This window comes from Phacochoerus africanus, chromosome 12 (genome assembly GCF_016906955.1).
Source record: "Phacochoerus africanus isolate WHEZ1 chromosome 12, ROS_Pafr_v1, whole genome shotgun sequence".
Classification (NCBI taxonomy): domain Eukaryota; kingdom Metazoa; phylum Chordata; class Mammalia; order Artiodactyla; family Suidae; genus Phacochoerus; species Phacochoerus africanus.
In genome coordinates this window covers 68,893,886-68,917,304 of record NC_062555.1, presented here as the reverse complement: position 1 = coordinate 68,917,304, position 23,419 = coordinate 68,893,886, and the positions used below count along the sequence as shown (strand labels likewise).

Here is a 23,419-nt window from a genome sequence, read left to right as displayed (position 1 = left end):
CCTGTTGGCTCAAAGGCTGCTCAGACTGGCTGGGTCTGATGAGACGTGAGAACGGTCCGCTGGATTTAATAACAAGCTTAGGGAGGGAAGCGTCCGTGGAAAGTGAGGGTGAAAACCTGGAGGGAGTGGGTTTCAGACAGAACAGACACAGCTTTGGAGACGGCACATGCAGACAATTTGTTCCAGGAGTGTTACTGCAAAGGGAAGCTGAGAAATGGGGAAGATGGTTACGTAGGCGGCTGTCACAGGAATGCGAAACGATAGCGTGTTATTATGTTCGTGGACATGTCCCCATCGAGGGGAATGGAAGATGGGGACAGGCAGAGGGCAGTTGCTAGAACCACGTCCTCCGGTAGACGAGAGGGAACGCGGTCTGTTCACAAGCGGATGGATGTGCATTAGGCAGAACCAGAGGTTCCTCCGTCTTTCCGGACAGGACAGAACAGTCTATGGCTACCGATCGCCACTGGCAGGTGGGACTTCCTGGTGCTGGGAGTCGTGGGAACTTTCTTCTGATTGCGGCAGTAGCTCAGGGAGGCAGGAATCCAGGTCACTCGCTGAGATCGGAGGAGGCGGGTGTTGGCGGTTTGAGGAGGACAGAGCTGAGACACAGTAGTTAGGCACCACAGTCCTCACCTTCATGACAGGCTGGTGAGACTGGCCACGCACACCAAAAAAACTAGGGCAGTACAAGGTTAAGCATCCAAATGCAGACAGCACACGTTCAGAAGACAGGAGAGGCAGATCTGTGTTTACCGAGGTGGATTTAAGGGGATTTTCTGGAAGAACTACAGCTTGAGTCAGCACTTGAAAGAGGACTAGGGGAGTTCTCTGGTGGCTCAGGGGGTTAAGGATCTGGCTTTGTCACTGTGAACCTAACCTGTGGCGTAGGTTCAGTCCCTGGCCTGGGAACTTACCTGTGCTGCAGGTACAGCCAAAAGAAAGAAAGAAAGATGACCAGATGAATGCTTGATTGTTCTCATTGCTTCTTAGGCTTAGGGCTTATGTATTAAGACCCTTCTCCATTCTTTGGAAACAGACAGTGGAAGCAATGAAGACCATCCTGGATGACCTCCGGGCTGAGGACCAGTTCTCGTTGGTTGATTTCAACCACAACATTCGAACCTGGAGAAACGATTTAGTCTCAGCTACCAAAACCCAGGTTGCAGACGCCAAGACCTACATTGAAAAGATCCAGCCCAGTGGAGGTAATTGGGTTGAGCCCACAGCCCAGTGAGAAACTTCCGTCGAATTCAAATCTCGGTTCACTGAAGAAGCATTCTTCCCTACCCTCGGTCTTTGCCCAGTCTGCTGGGTCTGCCTTAAATGATACACTTATTATTAAATGAGGAATACTGCTTTTGTGGTGTAAGGACCACCCATCACCCATCCCACGCATGCCTTTTGGGGATTTTTTGTTTTTGCTTTTCTGCCTTGCCCGCAGCACGCAAAAGTTCCCAGGCCAAGAATCCAACCCATGCCACAACGGTGACCTGAGCCACAGCAGTGACAATACTGAATCCTTAACCACTAGGCCACCAGGGAACTGCCTCACACATGATTTTAGCCATGCCATCATTCCATCCTCAGAAAAGGCTTTCAGGGACTTCCCTGGCGGCTCGACAGGTTAAGGATCCGGCAATGTCACCGCTGTGGCTTGGGTTGGATCCCTGACCCGGGAACTTGCACGTGCCATGGGCATGACCAAAAGAGAAAAGAAAAGAAAGCGATGTCAGTAAGTGACACTGGCTTCCTACAACTCACACAGCCTAACGCGTAATTGCCTCCGAACACGGTCCAAGTATGTCAGCGAGGCTGATGAAGGACCTTCAAGGTGAAAGGGCTCATTCCTCTGCAAGGATGAATTTGCTACAAAGTGATTCTTTTACTGCCTGTGGGTCATCTGGACCAGTGTGGGCAAAATGTGTGTCCCTTGAAAATCAAAGGAATGATTCGAGTGCTGAGTTACGGATGCCTGAGTCACCACCAGGCAGAGGCACCTGAAGCCGTGGTGTGACTGCTTCTCTGGAAAGGGAGAGGATGTCACAGAACAGCGCTGTGTGGTTGCTTTCGCAGGCACGAATATCAACGAGGCACTCCTGCGGGCCATCTTCATCCTGAACGAAGCCAATAACCTGGGGCTGCTGGACCCCAGCTCAGTCTCTCTGATCATTTTGGTGTCTGACGGCGATCCAACCGTAGGCAAGTGCCACGTCACTCTTGTAGTGACAAATCTTTCTACCCTCGTTTCCTGGGAACATGATCTGCCTCAAATGGGAACTTGCGGCGTTTACCTGTCTCGAAACCATCTCAAACCCATGCTTCCCCAAAGAAGGCTTCTTTCCACCCTGAAGCACTCACTCCACGTGAAACAGTCCCCAGACAGGAGACCCACTGTGACATGAGTCACTGCAGAGGCACAGGTTCGATCCTCAGCCCAGTGCAATGGGTTAAGGATCCCCTATTGCTGCAGCTGTGGCTCAGATTCAGTCCCTGGCCGGGGAACTTCCATATGCCGTGGGTGCGACCAAAAAAAAAAAATTAAAGGAAAAAAAAACCAGTCCCTAGACATTTGGGGGGATGCTCATGAATGCCTCAGTTTCACCTCTGCAATGTGGGGAGATGTGCATTTGAATCGGAGTCGTGAGCTATGAGGATTGCTGGTATATTCTAGTGGAATGCATTTATTTCCTCACCTTAAGGGATAGGAGACAGTGTGTGGAGTGTGTACGGTGAGTGTGTGTCTTCTGAGTCTGCAGAGACCTGTTCTACCGTCCCCCGCATTTCCCCCAGCTATGCACTGCAGCTGGAGAGATTACTCTTCTCTGATGCATCCCGAGGGGGAAGCATTGTTCTTACCCACAAGATGGCTCGCCGTCTTCCTGCTGCTGTTACACACTGCTGTTTTTTGTTGCTTTGTTTGTGTCTTTGCACTGACACACGTTAAACGACAGTGAGTGCCAGGCTGCATTGCAGTCCATCCCGTAGGCAAGAATGCGACTGGCCTGTGCCTGACCCGGCTCGGTGGGAGGACAAGTGATGCAATGCTGCTCATACACCAGAGTTCGAAAAAGAAGAAGAATGAGACAGCATGGCAGTCGTTATGTATTTGTCATCCATAGATTCGGTGCTTTTCCCCCCTTGGAGTAGATGACTTTTAAAATTTAATTTTAGAATAACACTGTAAGGAGGGAAAGGAAATATAGTTTTAAAAATGTCTATTTCTTATTCCTGACCCTCAGCTATCCAGTTCCTGTCCCTGGAGATAGTTATTGGTCACCAATGTCTTGTGTATCTTTCCAGAGATATTCTGTGCATATCTGTTTATTATATATACATAGATGTATATAAATATATGAAAATTTATACATAAGCTTGCATATACCTATATACACTGCACCCTGCATAACTCATCCTCACCTCGCTTTTCTCCTCTTTAAAAATGTGTTTAGAGAGCATTCAACAGACACATAGAGGTGCCTTGTTCTTTTTCATAACTGCGTAGTATTTCACGGTTTGAATGTACCATGATTTAACCACTCTCCTCTATTGGTGTACATTTAAGTTGTCTCCAATGTGTTGCTCTTCCCAATGACGTTGCTATTTACCATTGCTCATACTTTATTTCGACATGTATGAGTTGCATCTGTAAGAAAAATTCCTGGAAATTGAGTGACCAGGTCAAAGCATTTTTAATGTGGACAAATTTTGCTAAACTGCCATCCATGGATTTTTCCAAAACTTTGTAACATTGCCCCCCATGGCTTCCCGTCCTCTCATCATCAACTTTAGGTGAACTGCAATTGTCAAAAATTCAGAAAAACGTGAAGCAGAACATACAAGACAACGTCTCCTTGTTCAGTCTGGGGATAGGATTCGACGTTGACTATGATTTTTTGAAAAGACTGTCCAATGACAACCGTGGCATGGCCCAAAGGATTTATGGAAACCAGGACACGGCTTCCCAGCTCAAGGTAACTTTTTTTTTTTTTTTTTTTGCTCCTTTTTTCCCCTTCACTTGAAATCATTCAATATCGGGTGCCTAAAAGAAGATGGCTGGCTGACTTGGAGCTTCCATTGTGCCTCAGCAGTTAGCGAACCCGACTAGTATCCACGAGGATGTGGGTTCCATCCTTGGCCTCACTCAGTGGGTTAAGGATCCAGTGTTGCCGTGAGCTGCAGTGTAGGTCGCAGATGCGGCTCAGATCTGGCGTTGCTGTGACTGTGGGTGTAGGCCAGCAGCTGCATGCAGCTCCCATTCCACTCCTAGCCTGGGAACTTCCATATGCTGCAGGTGAGGCCCTAAAAAAAAAGATGAAAAAAAGAAAGTACATTCTTTTTATTTTCATCCTATCTTCCATCATGTTCTAACCCCAAGAGACTGGACAGAGTCCCCTGTGCTGTACTGCAGGACCCCATTGCTGGTCCACTCTAAAGGGGACAGTTGGAGGGAGGAGGGGATGGGCGGGGAGTGTGGGGCTAGTACATGTATACATATTCCTAACCAGTAATGTCTCAACGAGTCCTGATCTTCTCCATCTTGGTTCATTTAAAACTATGAGAATTTTCCGTAGCTTCCCACAGTGGTCCTGGAAGCATAAAATGAAATGTGTCTACTCAGCACTTAGAGACTCAGAGAAAACAGCTTTAGATCTTTAAAGGGGTATGAAAATAAAAAAAAAAAACAATTTTTAAAGTGGAGTTCCCGTCATGGCGCGGTGGTTAACGAATCCAACTAGGAACCATGAGGTTTTGGGTTCGATCCCTGCCCTTGCTCAGGGGGTTAAGGATCTGGTGTTGCCATGAGCTGTGGTGTAGGTCGCAGATGCGGCTCGGATCCCGTGTTGCTGTGGCTGTGGTGTGGGCCGGTGGCTACAGCTCCGATTAAACCCCTGGCCTGGGAACCTCCACATGCTGCGGATAGCAGCCCTAGAAAAGGCAAAAAAAAAGAAAGAAAGAAGAAGTGGTATGAAAATAATGATTTCTTTTTTTTTTTCTGAATTGTAGAAATTCTACAACCAGGTCTCTACCCCCTTGCTCCGGAATGTTCAGTTCAACTACCCCCAAGCGTCAGTCACGGACGTCACTCAGAACAGCTTCCCTAACTATTTTGGAGGCTCGGAGATTGTGGTGGCTGGAAAATTCAACCCTGAGAAGTTGGAGCAGTTACAGGGTATCATCACGGCGACTTCGGTACTTCTGCTTATCCGCTCATTCCAAGAATTCCAGGCGGGCTCCTGGAGACAGCGCGTCCCGTAGATGAACAGGCTAATACTCTCAGCTCCAAGAGTCACGTCCGTAGAGGCAGAGCAGGGAGGGAGAGGGAAGGCATGAGAGTCTGTGCCCTCGAGCCAACTATTGTGTCCATCCTTTCCTTCTTCACCCCCAACTCGACCCCAAACTCCAGAGGCAGACACTTCCTTCCTCTGTGTGTTGTCTTTTTGTTTTGTTTTGTTTTTTTCTTTCCTTTTTTTCTTGTTAGAGCTGCACCCTTGGCATATGGAGGTTCCCAGGCGAGGGGTCAAATTAGACCTGCAGCTGCTGGCCTACACCACAGCTCACGGCAACACGGGATCTTTAACCCCCCCAAGGGAGGCCAGGGAGCAAACCCACATCCTCACGGATACTAGGTGGGTTCCTTACCACTGAGCCAAACAGGAGCTCCCGTTGCATTGTTTTTGCACCCCCTTTCGTGTTCCATGGTACCCTGATCTGCTCACAGTAGGTACTTGGGAAAATGTGAATTAACTCCGTTGCACTCCCCTGGGGTCTTTCAACTGAGCCTTCCATCGTCCAGGCCAACACCGAGCTCGTCTTGGAGACCCTGGCTGAAATGGACGGCTTGGAGGCTTTCCTCGCCAAAGACAGGCACGCAGACCCGGATTTCACCAAGAAACTGTGGGCCTATCTGACCATCAACCAACTTCTGGATGAACGGTGAGGAGGCCACACCCCACAGGGACCTGCCCAAAACGTTTCGCCTGGGTTATGTGACACAATAGACAAAGAGAGGGTTTGGAGTATAAATTTCTGCTGATTTCCAGCACTAGTAACTAACGCTGGGTTCACTCTTTTTTCTTTACTGACATCGAATACATAGAACTACAAACATGTGAAGTGCCTTCACTTAAAGTGTACCGTTTAACCAAGTTTTCTCTCTGCATCCCCACGCACGCATCACCCAGCACCCAGACGCAGACCCAGACTCCTCCTCGGCCTCTGAGGTTCCCCTCACTGCTCCTTACATTCAGCACCCACCTCCACTCGAGCAGAAAGCACTCTTCCGACACCCGTCACCATCAATTCATTGGGCCTGTGACGAAATCTCAAATAACTGTATTCTTTGGTTTCTGGCTTCTTTCATTCAATATGACAATGCCCACGAGAGTCAGCTCTGTTGCGTGGGTATCAGTGCTTCATTTGCATGGACCCCTGGAGCTGGGTTCTTGTCCAAAGGGAAATTTGCAGCTCTGCAATTCCCACAGCATCTAAGGAAGGGCTCCCCGCAGTGACCGCGTGCATCTCTGGCTTCTCAGCTGAGCGGTGTTTAAGCTCTCCAGCGCCGACACTCTATTTCTAGAGTAATGTATGTTTCTTTGAGCACCTGGATCAGAATGACGGGTGGGGCGGGGGGAGTTTGGATTAGAAAATTATGCTTCCTTGGCCCCACTGCACCTATTTGAGCAGATTCTTGGGAAAAGGGAACAGGGTCATTGGACCTGGGCTGGAAAAATGAAATACGGTTGTGTAACTGTCTTCAGAGAGAAAACCCATGATGTCGATATGGTTATAAGACAGACACGGGGCTGTAAGCGGTGGCTTTGAAGGGAGTGTTCCTGCCCCTTTGCAGAAGCACCTGGGTGCCTCTGAAAATATATGGCAAATTGCTGCAGAAGTTAAATATTGATTTAAAAAAACAAATCCCTGGAAGACAGATCAGTGGTTGCAGGGGTGGGGCGGCAAGGGTGGGGTGTTGAGGGGTGAGAAGGATGAACAGCCAGAGCACCGGGGATTTCTAGGGCAGTGGAGCTGCTCTGTAAGACATTATAATGATGGGTACATGTTATGACACTTCTGTCCAAACCCACAGAAAGTCCAAGACGAGAGTGAACCCCAGTGTCAGTTATGGGCTCTGAGGGAGGACGGATAGATGTAGATGCATCCGTTGTAACAAAAGCACCATCTAGTGGGGGGGGAGTGTTGATGACGGGGGGGAGGCTGTCGGGTGGGGAGAGGGGCGGGGGCCTATGGACAAGCTCTCCTTTCTGCTCAGGTTTGCTGTGAACCTCAAACTGCCCTATGAAATAAATCTGTTTTTGAAAGGTCCTTAGGACCGCCTGGCTAGATAAAGTATTAAGCTGCCCGAAGCCAGTTGGTTCTGTTTTACCTCGTGGCCCCCAGGGCCCTGGCCCGCCCAGAAGTGGTGGGGTCGTGGGGCTTGGAGTGAGGCGGCCCCCGCCTCTGTCTCCTGGATGCAGGAGCCGGGCTCCCAGCGCTGCGGTTAAAAAGAAGATCACGAAGACCATCCTGCAGATGTCTCTGGATCACCACATAGTGACGCCGCTCACGGCGATGGTGGTGGAGAACGAGGCGGGGGACGAGCGCATGCTGGCCGACGCTCCGCCCCAGGACCAGTCGTGCTGCTCAGGTGGGTCCGCCTGCCCGCGGGAGAGACGGCGCGGGCCAGCTGCCGCACCCCGCGGCCGGGTCCCTCGACCTCCGATGGCTCTGCCGCCAGCCCAGGGGGAGGGAGGCACTCAAAGCTGGAGATGAACACATACACGTTCCTGCGTGTTAAGTAGGGAAGCCATTCCCGGCTGGGTAACAGGCAGCTACATTCAGTATCTTGTAATAACCTGTACGGGAAAAGAATCTGAGATGTTACCTATGAAGAATCTGAAATATGTGTCTGAAATACTATATATATATATATATATATCTGAAATACTGTGTGTGTATATATATCTGAATCACTTTGCTGTACACCTGAAACTAACACAATATTGTAAATCAACTATATTTTGGAGCTCCCATTGTGGCCGAGCGGTAACGAACCTGACTAGTGTCCATGAGGATGCGGGTTCCACTCCTGGCCTCCCTCAGGGGGTTCAGGATCCGGTGTTGCCATGAGCTGTGGTGTAGGTTGCAGGTGCGTCTCGGATCTGACGTTGCTGTGGCTCTGGCATAGGCCGGCAGCTGAAGCTCCGATTCAATCCCTAGACTGGGAACTTCCATATGCCTCGGGTGTAGACGTAAAAAGAAAAAAGCAAAAAAAAAACCAAAAAAAACCCTATATTTTAATGCAAACTTTAAAAGAAACAAAACCATTGCATCGCTGTTTTCTTTTTCTTTTTTTTTTCTTTTTGCTACTTCTTGGGCCGCTCCCGCGGCATATGGAGGTAGCTAGGGGTTGAATCGGAGCTGCAGCCGCTGGCCTACACCACAGCCACAGCAATGCAGTATCCGAGCCTCGTCTGCAACCTACACAACAGCTCACGGCAAAGCTGGATCCTTAACCCACTAAGGGAGGCCAGGGACCAAACCAGAAACCTCACGGTTCCTAGGCGGATTCGTTAACCACTGCGCCACGACGGGAACTCCTATATCACTGTTTTCATTCCCTGTGTTATCCAGTAAACGCGTGCTCCTTTCTGACTGGCGTCTGGTGAGTAGATAGGAACAGATCTGAGAAGATGCTCTCTCAAATCTGGCAGGACGTCATCTCCCAGTTTATGGTGAAGGCATAAGGTCCTTCCCCAGCCCCCGAGGGGCAGTTCTTCCTCCGCAGACCCTAGCCCATGTCCCAGACTGCAGAGAAGCCTACAGCATGATGACAGAAGGACCTGGGGGAGAGAGAGAGAGAGAGTGAGAACTCAGGAATAAAAATAAGGGAGAAAATCTTAGCTGGGGCCATCTGGGGTCCATTGGCATAAAACAGATTCTCAAAATTGTAAGCAGCTGCCCTGGAAAAAGAAACCTGGAAACTCACAGATACAGGCTTTTCTACACAGGTACCCTGAATTATGGCAGAAAAGTTGCTCCAAATTCACTCCCACCTTGGGTCAACCCTTTACCAACGCCGAGGGTGCCGCTGCCCGCGGTAGGACCTTCAGTGATCGAGGCAACGCCTCCTCCACACGTGATGAGAGGTAAGAGAACTTCCACTCGGCATCCTCCGCCCGGATCTTAATCGGATCATCCCCCTGCGGAGCATTTGCACACGTTAAGCAGAAAAATCCTGGTCAGCGAGCTGACTGGTACCGCATCGCTGTCCTCAGTGGGAAGGTGGCCTGTGTGTTAGCCGGCTTGGGCCGCCGTAGCAAAGTACCGTAGGCTTGGGTGACTTGTAAATGACCAAAGTGTATTTCTCACAGTTCTGGAGGCCGGAACTTCCAAGATGGATGTGCTGGCAAGGAAATTTCATTTTCTTTTCATGTGGGCAGCACCCTCCTCCTGGGTGTTCACACGGCTCCTCTGCGTAAAGACACCGCCAGAGGACAAGCTCTCTTGTGTCTTTCAAAAGGGTGCGCATCGCGCTTGGGGGGCCCCACCCTCAGGCCCTCGTCTACCCCTAACGAACTCCCGAGGCCCCACCTCTGAACGTCACCATGCTGGTGGTTAGAGCTTCGACCTGTGAATTTGGAGGCGGCAGACAATTCATTCCATCCACCCCATTTCCAACTGTACGGGGAGGGCGCCCTGGGAGGGAAGAGAGGCACCTCTCGTGTGGGACGGCCAGCGGCATCAGCGGAAAGGACGTCCTCTTTGACTATTGCTCAGGACGCTGGCAGGAACTTGAGGGAGTTGCTTGTTGTTTCTGCATCGTATTGCTTCTTGCTTCCTTCATTTTAAAAACAGGCATCAGGGAGTTCCCATTGTGGCTCTGTGGTTAACGAATCCTACTAGGAACCCTGAGGTTGCGGGTTCAATCCCTGGCCTGGCTCAGTGGGTTAGGGATCTGGCGTTGCCGTGAGCCGTGGTATAGATTGCAGACTCGACTCGGAACTCGCGTTGCTGTGGCTCTGGCGTAGGCGAGTGGCTACAGCTCCGATTTGACCCCTAGCCTGGGAACTTCCATGTGCCGTGGGTGCAGCCCTAGAAAAGGCAAAAAAAAAAGAAACAGGCATCAGGATAAAAACGTGGCTGGGTTGTCAGTGCAACGTGAAATTGTCTTTAAAGCTGATAAATAGCACGTAATAGTGACGTGATAAATAGGTATTATCATCAATCATTATTATTATTTTGCTTTTTAGAGCCGAACACACAGCATATGGAAGTTCCCAGGCCAGGGGTTGAATTGGAGCTACTGCTGCTGGCCTATACCACAGCTACAGCAACACCAGATCTTCGACCCACTGAGCGAGGGCAGGGATCAAATCCTCATCTTCATGGGTACTTGTCAGGTTCGTTTCCACTGAGCCACAGCAGGAGCTCCAATAGGTGTTATTATTAAATATGAGAAGCTATCAATTTTACGATCAAAGATAACGTTGTTTCCTTTGTAACTACATTATTTTTTCAGTGTTGTTTATTTGCTCTTTTGGTTGTAATAGTGTGTTTGAAAATCCTAGTTTTTGAGTTCCCATCGTGCAGCTCAGGGGTAAAGAACCCACCTAGTGTCCATGAGGATGCGGGTTCGATCCGTGGCCTCGCTCAGTGGGTTAAGGATCTGGAGTGAGCTGTGGTGTAGGTCACAGACATGGCTCAGGTCCTGCGTTGCTGTGGCTGTGGTGTAGACCCCCGCATGCTGCAGAAACGGCCCTAAAAAAAAAGAAAGAAAGAAAACAACATCCTAGTTTTGCTCAGCATTTAAAAACCTATCTATCCGTGATTTCAGTGGGAGGCGTGGGTAGCAGATAGGATTGCATGAAAGCCAGGAAAACGTACCGCCTTGTGAGAGTTCTGGCGGCAGCAGCTTCCCGGGGCAGAGTTTTTCTTTGCCTTCCCATTGCCACCCTCTGCAGGATCTTATTTCTCAACCAGAGAGGAGCTGCCTGGGGTGGTGGGGGGGAGGGTCTCCTCACCCACCCTGGTCTGCACTGTGCCTCTCCCTGCCTGCCAATTGGCCGGTCCCATGTAGAAAGCCCAAGCCTGTCTCCTTTTTATTTCGGAGTCAATTTCAACATGCAAAGAAGGAGCCCGTATGTCCGTCCTGTCCTTCTCCCTCTGGGAAGGTGCGAAGTACCAGCTTAACGTGGGCTATTTGAGGTTTCAATATCAGAGTAGCTCCTGGAGTTCCGAGAAAAGCTCTGCTTCTCTCGATCGCCTAGAACGTAAGACGCTTCTATCCAGAAATCCTCAGAAGTGGTTTCGCGGGATGTATACCCACCAACCTCCGGACATCGAATTGTAACCCAGGGAGTATAGCGAGAACTCTGACACTAGTTGATTGTTTGTTTGTTTGTTTGTTTTTTGTCTTTTTGCCATTTTTTAGGCCGCTCCCGCGGCATATGGAGGTTCCCAGGCTAGGGGTTGAATCGGAGCTGTAGCCACCGGCCTACGCCAGAACCACAGCAACGCGGGATCCGAGCCGCGTCTGCAACCTACACCCCAGCTCAGGGCAACGCCGGATCGTTAACCCACTGAGCAAGGGCAGGGACCGAACCCGCAACCTCATGGTTCCTAGTCGGATTCGTTAACCACTGCGCCATGACGGGAACTCCGACTAGTTGATTGATATTTATGATACCTGCATCCTCATGGATACTGGTTGGGTTCATTGCCGCTGAGCCACAATGGGAACTCCTGTGGTGCAGTTTTGATCCCTGGCCCAGGAATTTCTGCATGTTGGGGGTGTGGCCAAAAAAAAATTAAATTTAATTTGAAAATGAAAACCTCAAAATGTTTTCAAAAGGAGCTGGGTGTCTGCTGTTTCCATGATGCTCTCTAGTGCCCCTGTGCCTACACAGAATCGCTTAGCCAGGATTTATCGACTGCACAGCACAAGCTAGGGGGTGTGAGGTGTGCAAAGAAGTACAAGATTTTATCCCTGTTCTTGTCGAGTTCATTCTCCATTTCAAGTTTGCAAACACAACAAAGAATAGGAGCATATCTGAGTGGCTGGGAGAACACGCCTGTAATCAGACGGTGTGGTTTTGAGTCGTAGCTCTGCCACTTACTAACGCTGTGAAGGGATCTTGGGCAAGTCCCCTGCCCTCTGCGGGAATACAGTGAGAATTGAGCTAATATTTGCAAAGCGTGTTGTGAGAATATCTAGAAAACAGCACCCGCTTCCTGGATGGCAGCGTGCTCTTCGCATTTTATTCTGGAAAACACAACCAGTGCCACGCCTCCCACTCGGATCTCCCTCTTTGGGCTCTTCAGTTGCTGAGGCTGGAAGCCTGGCTGAATTACTCCTCTCCGCTCTTTCCCCACATCCTGTGGGTTCTCCCAGGTGGCTCCTGAGTTTCCCCGGCCTCACCAAACCCACTGGCTGAGCTCCTTCTCAGATTGAACTTTTCTTGTCTGAATTACAGCTGCTTTAAGGCTAAATGACCTTCTTGTGTCCACTTCCGGATCCTTAATTTGTCCCGCGACCAGGAACTTCCCCACAATGAAGGTCAAATGATATCCTGTTTATCCTCCAAAGGAAGCCCCCTAGTATCCATGAGGATGCGGGTTCGATCCCTGGTCCCACCAGAAGGAGGGTCCATGCTGCGCCGTCTTCCTGGTCTCTGTAACCACCTACCACCCTCCAGTAACACCGAATTACTCCCAGTAACTCTCAGTAATTCCTCTCAGGAACAAATCATCAACTTCTCTGCCTCCATGTCTTTCTTCATTCTGTCCACTCAGAATAAAATCTCTTGGAGTTCCTGTTGTGGCTCAGCAGTAATCAACCCAACTAGTATCCATGAGGTTGGGGGTTCGATCCCTGGCCTTGCTCAGTGGGTTAAGGATCCAGTGTTGCTGTGAGCTGCGGTGTAGGTTGGAGATGCAGCTCGGATTTGGCATTACTGTGGCTGTGGTATAGGCTGGCAGTGTAGCTGATGTGACCCCTAGCCTGGGAACCTCCATATGCTGTGGGTGTGGCCCTAAAGGGGGGGACGACAGAATAAAATCTCTCTCTGTCCTGTGTCTTTTATCTTCCCGTCTCCTCCCCCCTCCAAGGCTTAGGTCGAAGGCCTTTTTCCCTGCTTGGGTGGAATTCGCTGGTCCTTTCGTCTTCATTCCTGGAGTGTTGTGTTTGGGCCGCTTTTCTATCATTTACTGAAAGTCTGTCTCACGTTAGTGGTTCGTGTCTGCCTTCATGAAAGAAAGAAATGACAACACTTCATTAAAGGAAAAAGCTATTCATGACGCTTGTTTAAGCGCAGGGAGGGAGATTTCATTCCGGGGGACGCAGGGCCCACTGCGAGGGGTGTCGCGGTGAGGGAGGGAGACTGGACTTGGAGCTGAACACGCCGTGGGAAAATGGGAATTTAGAGATTAAAAAATAGGCTTGGGGATTCCCGTTGTGGCTCGGCAGGTTCAGAACCCCAGTAGGATCCCTGGGGATGCGGGTTCGATCCCCGGTCCTGATCCGTGGGGTGAGGATCCGGCGTTGCCAGGAGCTGTGGTGTAGCTCGCAGATGAGGCTTGGATCTGGTGTTGCTGTGGCTGTGGCGTAGGCTGGCAGCTGCAGCTCCAATTAGCGCCCTAGCCTGGGACCCTCCATATGCAGAGGGTGTGGTTCTAAAAAGACAAACAAACAAACAACAACAACAGCAAAACCAGGCTGGGGTCGGAGATGGACGATTACTAAGAGGAAACATCAGTGGTAGGGGGGGTTCTGGTTAAACTGACCTAACAGGATCCTTTTTTTTTTTCTTTCTACAGCCAGACCTGCAGCTTATGGAAGTTCCCAGGCTTGGGGTTGAATTGGAGCTGCAGATGCTGGCCTACAGCACGGCCAGAGCAGTTTGGGATCCAGCCTCATCTGTGACCTACACCACAGCTCAAGGCAACGCCGGATCCTTCACCCACTGAGTGAGGCCAGGGATGGAACCTGAGTCCTTGCGGATGCCGGTGAGGTTCATTACCGCTGAGTTGCAACAGGAACTCCTCCTTATGCGCCTCCTTACGTATTTTTAATTCATTTTTCTCTCTAGCCTAGAACATATATGAGTGTACGCGACTTTAGTAAAATACCTTGAACTCTGGCAGCTCTATGAGGAAGGGACAGTAGGTGTGACCAGTTGGTCCCCAGTGCCTGGAACAGTACCTGGCATATAGTAGAAGCACAATAAACATTCTTCCTTGTGAAATTGAAGTTGTTTGGCAATAAGATGCTGTTCAAATTAATCTTCCTCTCTATGTCTTGGTTTGTTTCTATTTTCTTTGATTATTTTCCAGTCGAAAATGACCCGCACTTCATCATATACCTACCCAAAAGCCAACAGAATATTTGTTTCAATATTGACTCAGAACCTGGAAAAATCCTCAACCTTGTTTCTGATCCAGAATCAGGTAAAATGAAAAGTTCATATATTTGAATTAGATTAATAAATCATGGTCATGCTTCACAGTCACTACATGGGATTTCTTTCCCACTTTAATATAATTATATCTAATTCTATTATATATAATTCTAGTTATATCTAATTATATATATATATATATATATATTTCAGACTAGATTTTTCAAACTCGGATAGTGAGAAATGAATTATAAATATCTTCCTGAATGTTTGAACCATTATAGATAGAATTCTCTTTCTGAGTATAAATTAGCAGAACGGATTGTGCCGTAATGAATTTATCCTATCATAAAACACAGTTATAAAGTGAGAATTACAAAGGAAAACATGGAATGTGAATTCTGAAGCAAAATAAAGGAATAATTTTCCCATGTTGTCAATGATTAGAAATTTGAATTATGGTGTCCACATATGCCAAAAAAACAGCACACGGGAGAGAAAAAAACATTTTTTTTTTCCCCTGCAGGGATTGTGGTCAATGGACAGCTCATCAGTGCCAAGAAACTCAAGGATGGAAAACTAAGCACCTATTTTGGAAAAATAGGGTTTTATTTCCAACACGAAGACGTGAAAATCGAAGTCAGCACCGAGACCATCTCCCTGAGCCGGGGCTCCCGAGTTTCTGTCTTGTCCTGGTCCGACTCAGCTCTCATCCTTAATCAGAGGCAAGCACCGTTTTTCCATCCAGATTCAGGGAAGTCCAACAAATCCGGATATCCGGGATGCAGACAGAGCATGCAAACCCATCCTTCAAAGTGTGAACAGGTGGAGGTTCAGAGACGTTTTGGTCCCTCCTCCCCTGTTCCTGGCAGTGGAGTTCCTGTGTTTTGGTCCCCATGGGTCTCAGCGCCAGCCTGGCGCCTGGCATACACTGGGTACTCAACAGGTACATGATGGACCCGTGAATGAACCCATCGGCTGAAATCCAGCCGGCTCTGTCAGCCTGGGCGCAGAAACGCTGCCGGTTGTGGCTACTGTGAATATCTCTTCATCGCTGATGTGGAAACACGTCCATTGACGGGGTTTCAGAGCTGGGGGTTCAGTGCTCATTGTCTGGCTGAAACGTTGTGAAGCTCTTAGAAAACAGGGGAGCGTTGTAGCTGTTCCTTTCGTGGCTCAGTGGCTAATGAACCCAACTAGTATCCATGAGGACTTGAGTCCAATCCCTGGCCTTGCTCAGTGGGTGAAGGATCCGGCGTTGCCGTGAGCTGTGGTGTATGTAGGTCGCAGACGTGGCTCGGATCCTGTGTTGCTGTGGCTGTGGTGTCGGCTGGTGGCTACAGCTCCAATTCAACCTCCATATGAACCTCCATATGCCACAGCTGCGGCCCTAAAATGAAAGAGAGAGAGAAAGGAAAGAAAGAAGGAGGGAAGGAAAGGGAGGGAGGGAGGGAAGGAGGGAGGAAGGAAGGAAGCAAGGAAGCAAGGAAGGAAGGAAGGAAGGAAAGAAAGAAAGAAAGAAAGAGAAAGAGAAAGAAAGAAAGAAAGAGAAAGAAAGAAAGAGAAAGAAAAGGAAAGAGAAGGAGGAAGGGAGGGAGAGAAAAAGGAAGGAAGGAAGGAGGGAAAAAAGGAAGGAAGGAAAGAGAGAGAAAAAAGAAAGACAGGGGGCATTGTGCTGGGCGGAATGGAGAGTCGAGTTGGGGGCGGGAGAGGAAGGACCTTCCAGAAAGAGTCTGTTCTGGAGCCTGAATTCCGTTTTGACTTCCCACTAGGGTTCACATCTCGGTGAAGAAAGAGAAAGCGGTGACTGTGACTCTGGACCAAGAGGTGTCCTTCTCCGTCTTGCTTCATCGCGTTTGGAAGAAGCATCCGATCAACGTCGACTTTTTGGGGATCTACATCCCTCCCACGACCAAGTTTTCTCCAAGGGCACACGGGCTGATAGGTAAAGTGTCAGCAGGTGCCACACCTGCCTAAAGGGTCCGGCAGGTGTGGGACCAACCGTCCCAGGTCTTGAGCAGCTTTGGTGGTTAGAACGTGGGAAGGTGGCAGGTGTGGACCAGAGAGTTCAGGGAAGACCCACGCTCTGTGCCTGGGTCTTAATTTACCATTTCCTGTGGCTCATGGTTTGCACATCTCGCTGGGTGGGGCCCCTGGATGAGGGCTGGGTTTGGATCAGGAACCAGCAGCAGGAGCAAGAGATGAACCACCAGTTCAGGCCAGAGCCTTTAGTGGGGTTGCTGTGGGAAAGACAAGCCAGAGCGGGTGGTTGGGGTTGGCTGGCTTGAATAATTTCAGCAGGCTTTGGGCTACGGGCTGCTCCTTGCTTGCTGGGCCCCTGGCCCCTTCTGCGGTGTGCAGGCCAGATAGAGGAGGTCTGGCTCTGGGTTGGTTCGTTTGCTCCTGGCTGAGTCCTTTGCTGTCTTTCAGAATTGGCTTCCCTAGGGAGGGGCAGTCTCTCCCCAGACGGGGCTCTTAAGGTGTCAAAACATCATACTGTACAGAAAACAGGGGGCTCCCATTGTGGCTCAGTAGTAATGAACCCATCTAGCATCTGTGAGGATGCGGGTTTGATACCTGGTCCCTCTCAGTGGGTTAAAGATCTGGTGTGGCCACCGTGAGCTGTGGTGCAGGTTGCAGACACGACTCAGATGCTGGATTGCTCTGGCTGTGGTGTAGGCTGCAGCTCTGATTCAACCCCTAGCCTGGCGACTTCCATATGCTGTGGGTGCGGCCCTAAAAAGACAACAAAATGTAGAAAATCAAAAACGTGATTCACACAACCCCACACAGCCGTGCCAAGGGCAACTCAGTAAAGCCATTGCCGGGACGATTTGCTCCTCGACAGGGTTCCCAGAGCTGGGATTTTGTCACCAGCCGGCCAAATGGAGAGAAGGGATGGATACGGTTCAAGTTTTATGCTGAGGATTTTTTTGCCAGCTGAAGGGAAGTGAGCTGGTTTAGGAAATCTGGTAACAGGCAGGGCCTCAGGTCAACCTTCCCCACTTTTTAAGGATCAGCTGCATTTTAAGCCTCTGTGGGATCACAAACAAACCCTGTTTCCACGATCTGAGCTGTGTTCCCAGGGGCTCACCTTCTCTCCTGCCGCCAGGGCGTCTGGTTTTGTGCAGGGGCCAGTAGATCTGCCGCCTGTGTCAAATGACCACAGGGTGAGCAGCGTGGATTCGCCCTCAGGAAAGACCGTTCCCCCACCTGCATCCCTTTTCCTCTCAATGCGTCTTTCTACCCCAGAAGGTCTGGCCAGGGGACCAAAGCACATGGCCAGCCTGGCCTTTGTCTTCCCTGGGTCACATGTAAATGAGTGTCGGGGCTTGGTTTCATAGGCCAGTTCATGCATGAGCCAGAGATACGCATTTTCAACGAGCGACCAGGAAAGGACCCGGAGAAGCCAGAGGCCAGCATGGAAGTAAAGGGACAGACGCTGGTTGTCACCAGGTAGGTCTTGGGGCTTGCTAGAGAAAGAGTGCATATTTTTACACACGCCTCGAGCTTTCTTCCTGAGTGTTAACACTGGAGACGTGTTTGTGTGTGAATCCACCACAAACACGTTGAGGTAGATTTTCTTGCACGAACCTTGTCCACCTGCTTCATTTTGAAGTGAGATCTCAAAAGACATGTGTAAAGCGTTCTAAGCGTAAAACGCCTTGGACATCTTTTCTTATTTTCTCCCAGGCTCTTACAGGTGTCTTCCCACCCCGTCCCCCTCCCCCGGCAAATTTGGTCCCTCCGGAATGCAGAAAATGCATTCCGGGATCGCTTTCAGGCACTTCTGGCCTTTTAAGAGTTTTTGCAAAGCAGCTGACTTTGCTGGATGAGCAATGACTCTCTTTGCCCTGAAAGGCCACGGGCTGCCATGTGCTTAGTTAAACCGCAGCCTTACAATAGAGAACCATGACATTAGAAGAATAAAGACCACCACGAAAACGGATTTGTGAACTAAAACCGTGGCCTCTTAGTGAGTGTGGCTTACCTAGTCCAGGTTTCCTGGAGACCGGTGAGTCACCAGTGGGTGGCAGGAAGCATGTTCTAAAGTTGAAACGGTGAGCGCCGTTAATAAGGGCGTAACGATTGTCCGGGGTGGTTAACGCAGATCGGCTATGCCCACAGGACAAAAGCGAAGGCTCGGGCCCCAGTTTCACCTGCTGCTAACACCTCGTGACCCCCAGCTGAAACCCAGGTGACCTGCGGGCGATACCCAGGGGCACGTGTTTTAAAGCTCCTTGCTGGCAGAACCCCTTACAATGTCTTTACCCTTAAAACCAAAGACATGAGTGTCTCAGAAGCTGCTGGCATTGCCCTTAAGCAGCACAGTCCCCCTCCGGTGAAGGTGGGGGGCACCTCAGATTCATGCTGCAGGGAACTTGTGTGTCGAACCCTGACACACGGGAGTTTTGTTCCATTTGAAAGTTAATTTGCACCCCTTACCTTTGCCGCCTTGCCTTTGCTGGAAGAGTCCATATGGGTCAGGCTCAGTAAAGGGTATTTGAATTTCTAGGGACACACGGCTTATTCACTGTCCTTCTAAACCAAGCCTCGGACTCTGATGTTTGCTATGACTTGGGGAACGGGGATGAGGGGGGCAGGTATGGAGCGAGAAGGGGTGCAGAAAACAGCAAGGGAGAGGGTGTCTGCTTTCCGGAGCCGCAGGCGGGCCCGGCCCTGGCCTGTGACCTAACCCCGCCCGCCGCTGTCCTTGCAGGGGCCTGCAGAAGGACTACCGGACAGACAGTGTGTTTGGGACAGATGTGCCTTGCTGGTTTGTGCACAACAGCGGGAAAGGCTTCATCGATGGACATTACAAGGATTACTTGGTGCCTCTGCTCTACAGCTTTCTCAAGCGGCCTTAAACGTTCCTAAGTGGCACAGGGGAGTTTCCTGGTGGCTTAGCAGGTTAAGGATCCAGCGCTGTCACTGCTGTGGCTTGGGTTCAATCCATGGTCTGGGATGCAGCCAAAAAAAAAAGTTTATAATTTGGGAAATTCTGTGTATAAATATACATTTTTTTCCCTGTCCCCTTGGTGGTCATTCTTGAGTTTGAATAAACAAAAGCTCACCAGATATCATGGGGGTGGACAACCCCTGTGAACACACCCGAAGAGAATGCTTTGCAAAGAAGCCTTAGGACTTTGCTGTTTTTTTTTTTTTGTCTTTTTGCTATTTCTTGGGCCGCTCCCACGGCATATGGAGGTTCCCAGGCTAGGGGTTGAATCGGAGCTGTAGCCGCCAGCCTGTGCCAGAGCCACAGCAACGCGGGATCCGAGCCGCGTCTGCAACCTACACCCCAGGTCACGGCAACACCGGATCGTTAACCCACTGAGCAAGCGCAGGGACCGAACCCGCCACCTCATGGTTCCTAGTCGGATTCGCTAACCACTGCGCCACGACGGGAACTCCTGCTGTGTTTTCAGATGCTGAGGTGTGTCAGTCAGGTGGCATGGAGGAAGGCGAGTCAGGATTTGGTGTCTGCTGTGATGACATCACTACTGTGAGGTCAGGTCCTCCACTTTGCAACAGAATGCGGTTTTAGGGTGTCGGTTACATGGGGAGTTCACCTCTGAGAAGGTGATTGGGTGAACTTGAAATTAGAACACGGCAGTCATCTGATCCTGAGAGGTTTGTAACTATATATATATAAAGCCCTGTCACCCTCTGTAGAGACGGCCTTGCTGAGGGAGCTGTGGTGGCCCATTATGCTTAGCCAAACTTCTCTTTTTTTTTTTTTTTTGCCTTTCTCTAAGGCCACACCTGAGGCACATGGAGGTTCCCAGGCTCGGGGTCTAATGGGAGCTGTCACCACTGGCCTACGCCAGAGCCACAGCAACACCAGATCCAAGCCGAGTCTGTGACCTGCAACACAGCTCACGGCAACGCCGGGTCCTTAACCCACTGAGCGAGGCCAGGGATCGAACCCGCAACCTCATGCTTCCTAGGCAGATTCCTTAACCACTGAGCCATGATGGGAACTCCCCAAACGTCCCTCCTTAGTGTGGGCCTCAGAGACCATTTTCAGTCCAAGAGGCCTGTGTTAGGATCCTCCCGAGAAGCAGAACCAATGGGATGGTTGCGTCCCCCCCCCCACAGACACACGCGCATGTGCAGGTGATCCTTGGACAACCCAGGGCTTAGGGTCCTCAAAACCCCCACACAGGTAGACATCCACAAGCTTCTGTCTCTCTCTCAAAAGCAAAGGAACTGGCAGGTGACTCCCGCAAGGCGAGGAAGCTGAGCTGGGAACGAATCAGGACTCCAGTCCTGGTTCTTTTGATTCTACCTACGGTGACCTCTGATCAAACACGAAGTTTTCCTCACACGGAGTTAATTTAAAGATCCGTAAGATGAAAATAAAGGTACTGTGTTTGTTTGTCTAAACCCATGTGGAAATGGACCTGCGCTGTTTAGACCCGTGTTGTTGAAGGGTCGGCAGCACATATGGGAAGAGATCGGTTCTAAGGAATTGACTCCGTGATGACAGAGGCTGGTGCAAGTCTGATCGATTATCCTTCCGTGCTTTCCTTTGCTTATAAGTTTCCTTTAACTCCATTCTGGAAATGCATCTATGCTCAAAGGCCAAAGAGATAGAATTGCGCTTTAGCAAAAAAAGGAAAAGTACATTTTTATGAACTTTTCTCTCATGATTTGGTAAAAATCATGTTTCATCTTATTTTTTAAATGAAAAATAGATGCTGGACACACTCAGTACATGCTTGTTGAATAAATGTACTCAAATATGTCAGCAGGAGTTCCTGCCGTGGCGCAGTAGAAATGAATCCAACTAGTTTCTTTTTTTTGTCTTTTTAGGGCCATACCTGCGGCATATGGAGGTTCTCAGGCTAGGGGTCCAATCAGAGCTGTAGCCACCAACCTATGCCAGAGCCACAGCAATGCAGGATCCAAGCTGCGTCTGTGACCTACACCTCACAAAGGCCACAGCTCACGGCAACGCCATATCTTTAACCCACTGAGCAAGGCCAAGGATCGAACCCGCAACCTCATGGTTCCTAGTCGGATTTGTTAACCGCTGCGCCACGATGGGAACTCCCCCTGTGACTCCATTTTACCAGAGTAGGGACTGAGGTATATGCTGGCATCAGTTAATGGTCTCTCACTGAGGTAGAGCAAAGTCAGGGCTGGTTTTTAAGTGGCTACTCTAATTAGCAAAAACTTCTCTTTCTTGGCCAATCACTTCATTTAAATATCAATTCACTGAAAGTGGTCCTTCCCCCACAACACCCATGTGGGTCTATACCTGCATCTCACTCTTAAATCTCCAGCATCTATTGCAAGAGCTTACTTGCAATAGATGCTGGACACACTCAGTACATGCTTGTTGAATAAATGTACTCAAATATGTCAGCAGGAGTTCCTGCCGTGGCGCAGTAGAAATGAATCCAACTAGGAACCATGAGGTTTCAGGTTCAATCCCTGGCCTCATTCAGTGGGTAAAGGATCCGGCGTTTCTGTGAGCTCTGGTGTAGGTTGCAGACATGGCTCGAATCTAGTGTTGCTGTGTCTGAGCTGTAGGCCGGCAGCTGCAGCTCTGATTGGACCCCTAGCCTGGGAACCTCCATGTGCGGCAGGTGTGGCCCTAAAAAAAAAAAAAAAAAAAAGTCGGCAAAACCTGACAGGCAGAAGATACAAGGAGAAATGAGTGAATAAGGCATGAGATCCAACGGCATTCCTCATGAAGAAAACTTAAGGAATGGGTTCCCAGGACATCAATGCCAATAATTTGATATGACCTCAAGTGAGTTGATGAAAAAGAATAGCTTTCCAAAAACTGAGAAGCCACAGACTAGGAGAAGGTACGTACAAATGATGAATCTGATAGACTGTCATGCAGGCATTCCCTGGTGGCTCAGCAGATTAAGGACCTGGCATTGTCACTGCTGTGGCGGAGGTTTGATCTCTGGCCTGGGAACTTGTGCATGTCACGGGTGTGGCCAAAAAAAAAAAAAAAAGGACTGTCATCCCAAAGACCCAAAGAACTCTTAAAACTCAACAGTCAGGAAGTGAATGACCCAACCAAAAATGGACAGAAGACTTGAGTAAACATCTCACCAAAGGAGACACGCAGAAGGCAGACAAACACAGGGAAAGATGCTCAACATCATATGTCATTAGAGATTATGAATTAAAACAGGATGCTACTACGCACCTGTTAGAATGGCCCAAATCAAGACAATACCAAATGCTGGTGAAGATGTGGAGACACAGGAACTCTCATTCGTCCCTCGTAGGATTACAGAAGGGAACAGCCTCTTTGGAAGTCACTCTTAGCATTTGATCCAGCAATCACACTCCTTGGTATTTACCCAAAGGAGTTGAAAACGTATGTCTAGACAAAAATCTACATGTGGATGTTTACAGCAGCTTTACTCATGGTCACACATGGATAAGTGAATTGTGGTTTATCCAGAGGATGTGATACTGTTCAGCACTAAGAAGAAAGGAGCCATCCAGCCGTGAAAGGACACATGGAGGAAACCGAAGTGAGAAGGGCCAACTCCGCAGACAGCAGAAAGACACATGGGGGATGGAGGTGGGCTGGGGGCGGGCTGAGTAGAGGGATTCTGAGACCGAGGAACCTACTTTCCATGACACTATAATGGTGAATGTATTTCATTATAATTTGTCCACACCCACAGAATATAACACACCAGGAGTGAACCCTACTTAAGCTAAGGACTTTGAGTGACAATGATGCATCCATGTAGATTCACTGGTTGTAACACGTGCCCCATCTGAAGGGGGTGTTGACAGTGGGAGAGGCTACTGGGGGAGGGGAGACAGGTGGTGCCTGGGAAAGCTCTGTCCAATCGGCTTAATTCTGCTGTGACCTTAAAACTGCTCTTAAAAACAAAGTCCATGTTTTTTTAAAAAGATTATAGCTTCTGATGCTTCAAAAAAAAAATCAATATAAAACTTGGTTTTAGGTGTCTGCAGTCACTTATCATAAACATACTGGCCTCTGAGAACTTACAGGGGGGGTTCCCATCATG

The 23,419-nt window shown here is 49.4% G+C and overlaps 1 protein-coding gene across 1 annotated transcript in view; it reads left to right on the top strand.

Annotated features, from left to right (window-relative positions):
* Window positions 1–19,364, top strand: part of ITIH2 (inter-alpha-trypsin inhibitor heavy chain 2) — a 38,253-nt gene extending 18,889 nt beyond the window's left edge. Inside the window, exons 10-21 of the mRNA XM_047755448.1 lie at window positions 1,040–1,208; window positions 2,077–2,202; window positions 3,793–3,974; window positions 5,008–5,193; window positions 5,798–5,937; window positions 7,479–7,648; window positions 9,012–9,149; window positions 14,335–14,448; window positions 14,926–15,124; window positions 16,172–16,344; window positions 17,744–17,855; window positions 19,120–19,364. Coding sequence (XP_047611404.1) covers window positions 1,040–1,208; window positions 2,077–2,202; window positions 3,793–3,974; window positions 5,008–5,193; window positions 5,798–5,937; window positions 7,479–7,648; window positions 9,012–9,149; window positions 14,335–14,448; window positions 14,926–15,124; window positions 16,172–16,344; window positions 17,744–17,855; window positions 19,120–19,267 — 1,857 coding nt within the window. The 3' untranslated portion in view covers window positions 19,268–19,364. The remainder of the gene's footprint in view (window positions 1–1,039; window positions 1,209–2,076; window positions 2,203–3,792; window positions 3,975–5,007; window positions 5,194–5,797; window positions 5,938–7,478; window positions 7,649–9,011; window positions 9,150–14,334; window positions 14,449–14,925; window positions 15,125–16,171; window positions 16,345–17,743; window positions 17,856–19,119) is intronic.
* Window positions 19,365–23,419: the final 4,055 nt, after the last annotated feature.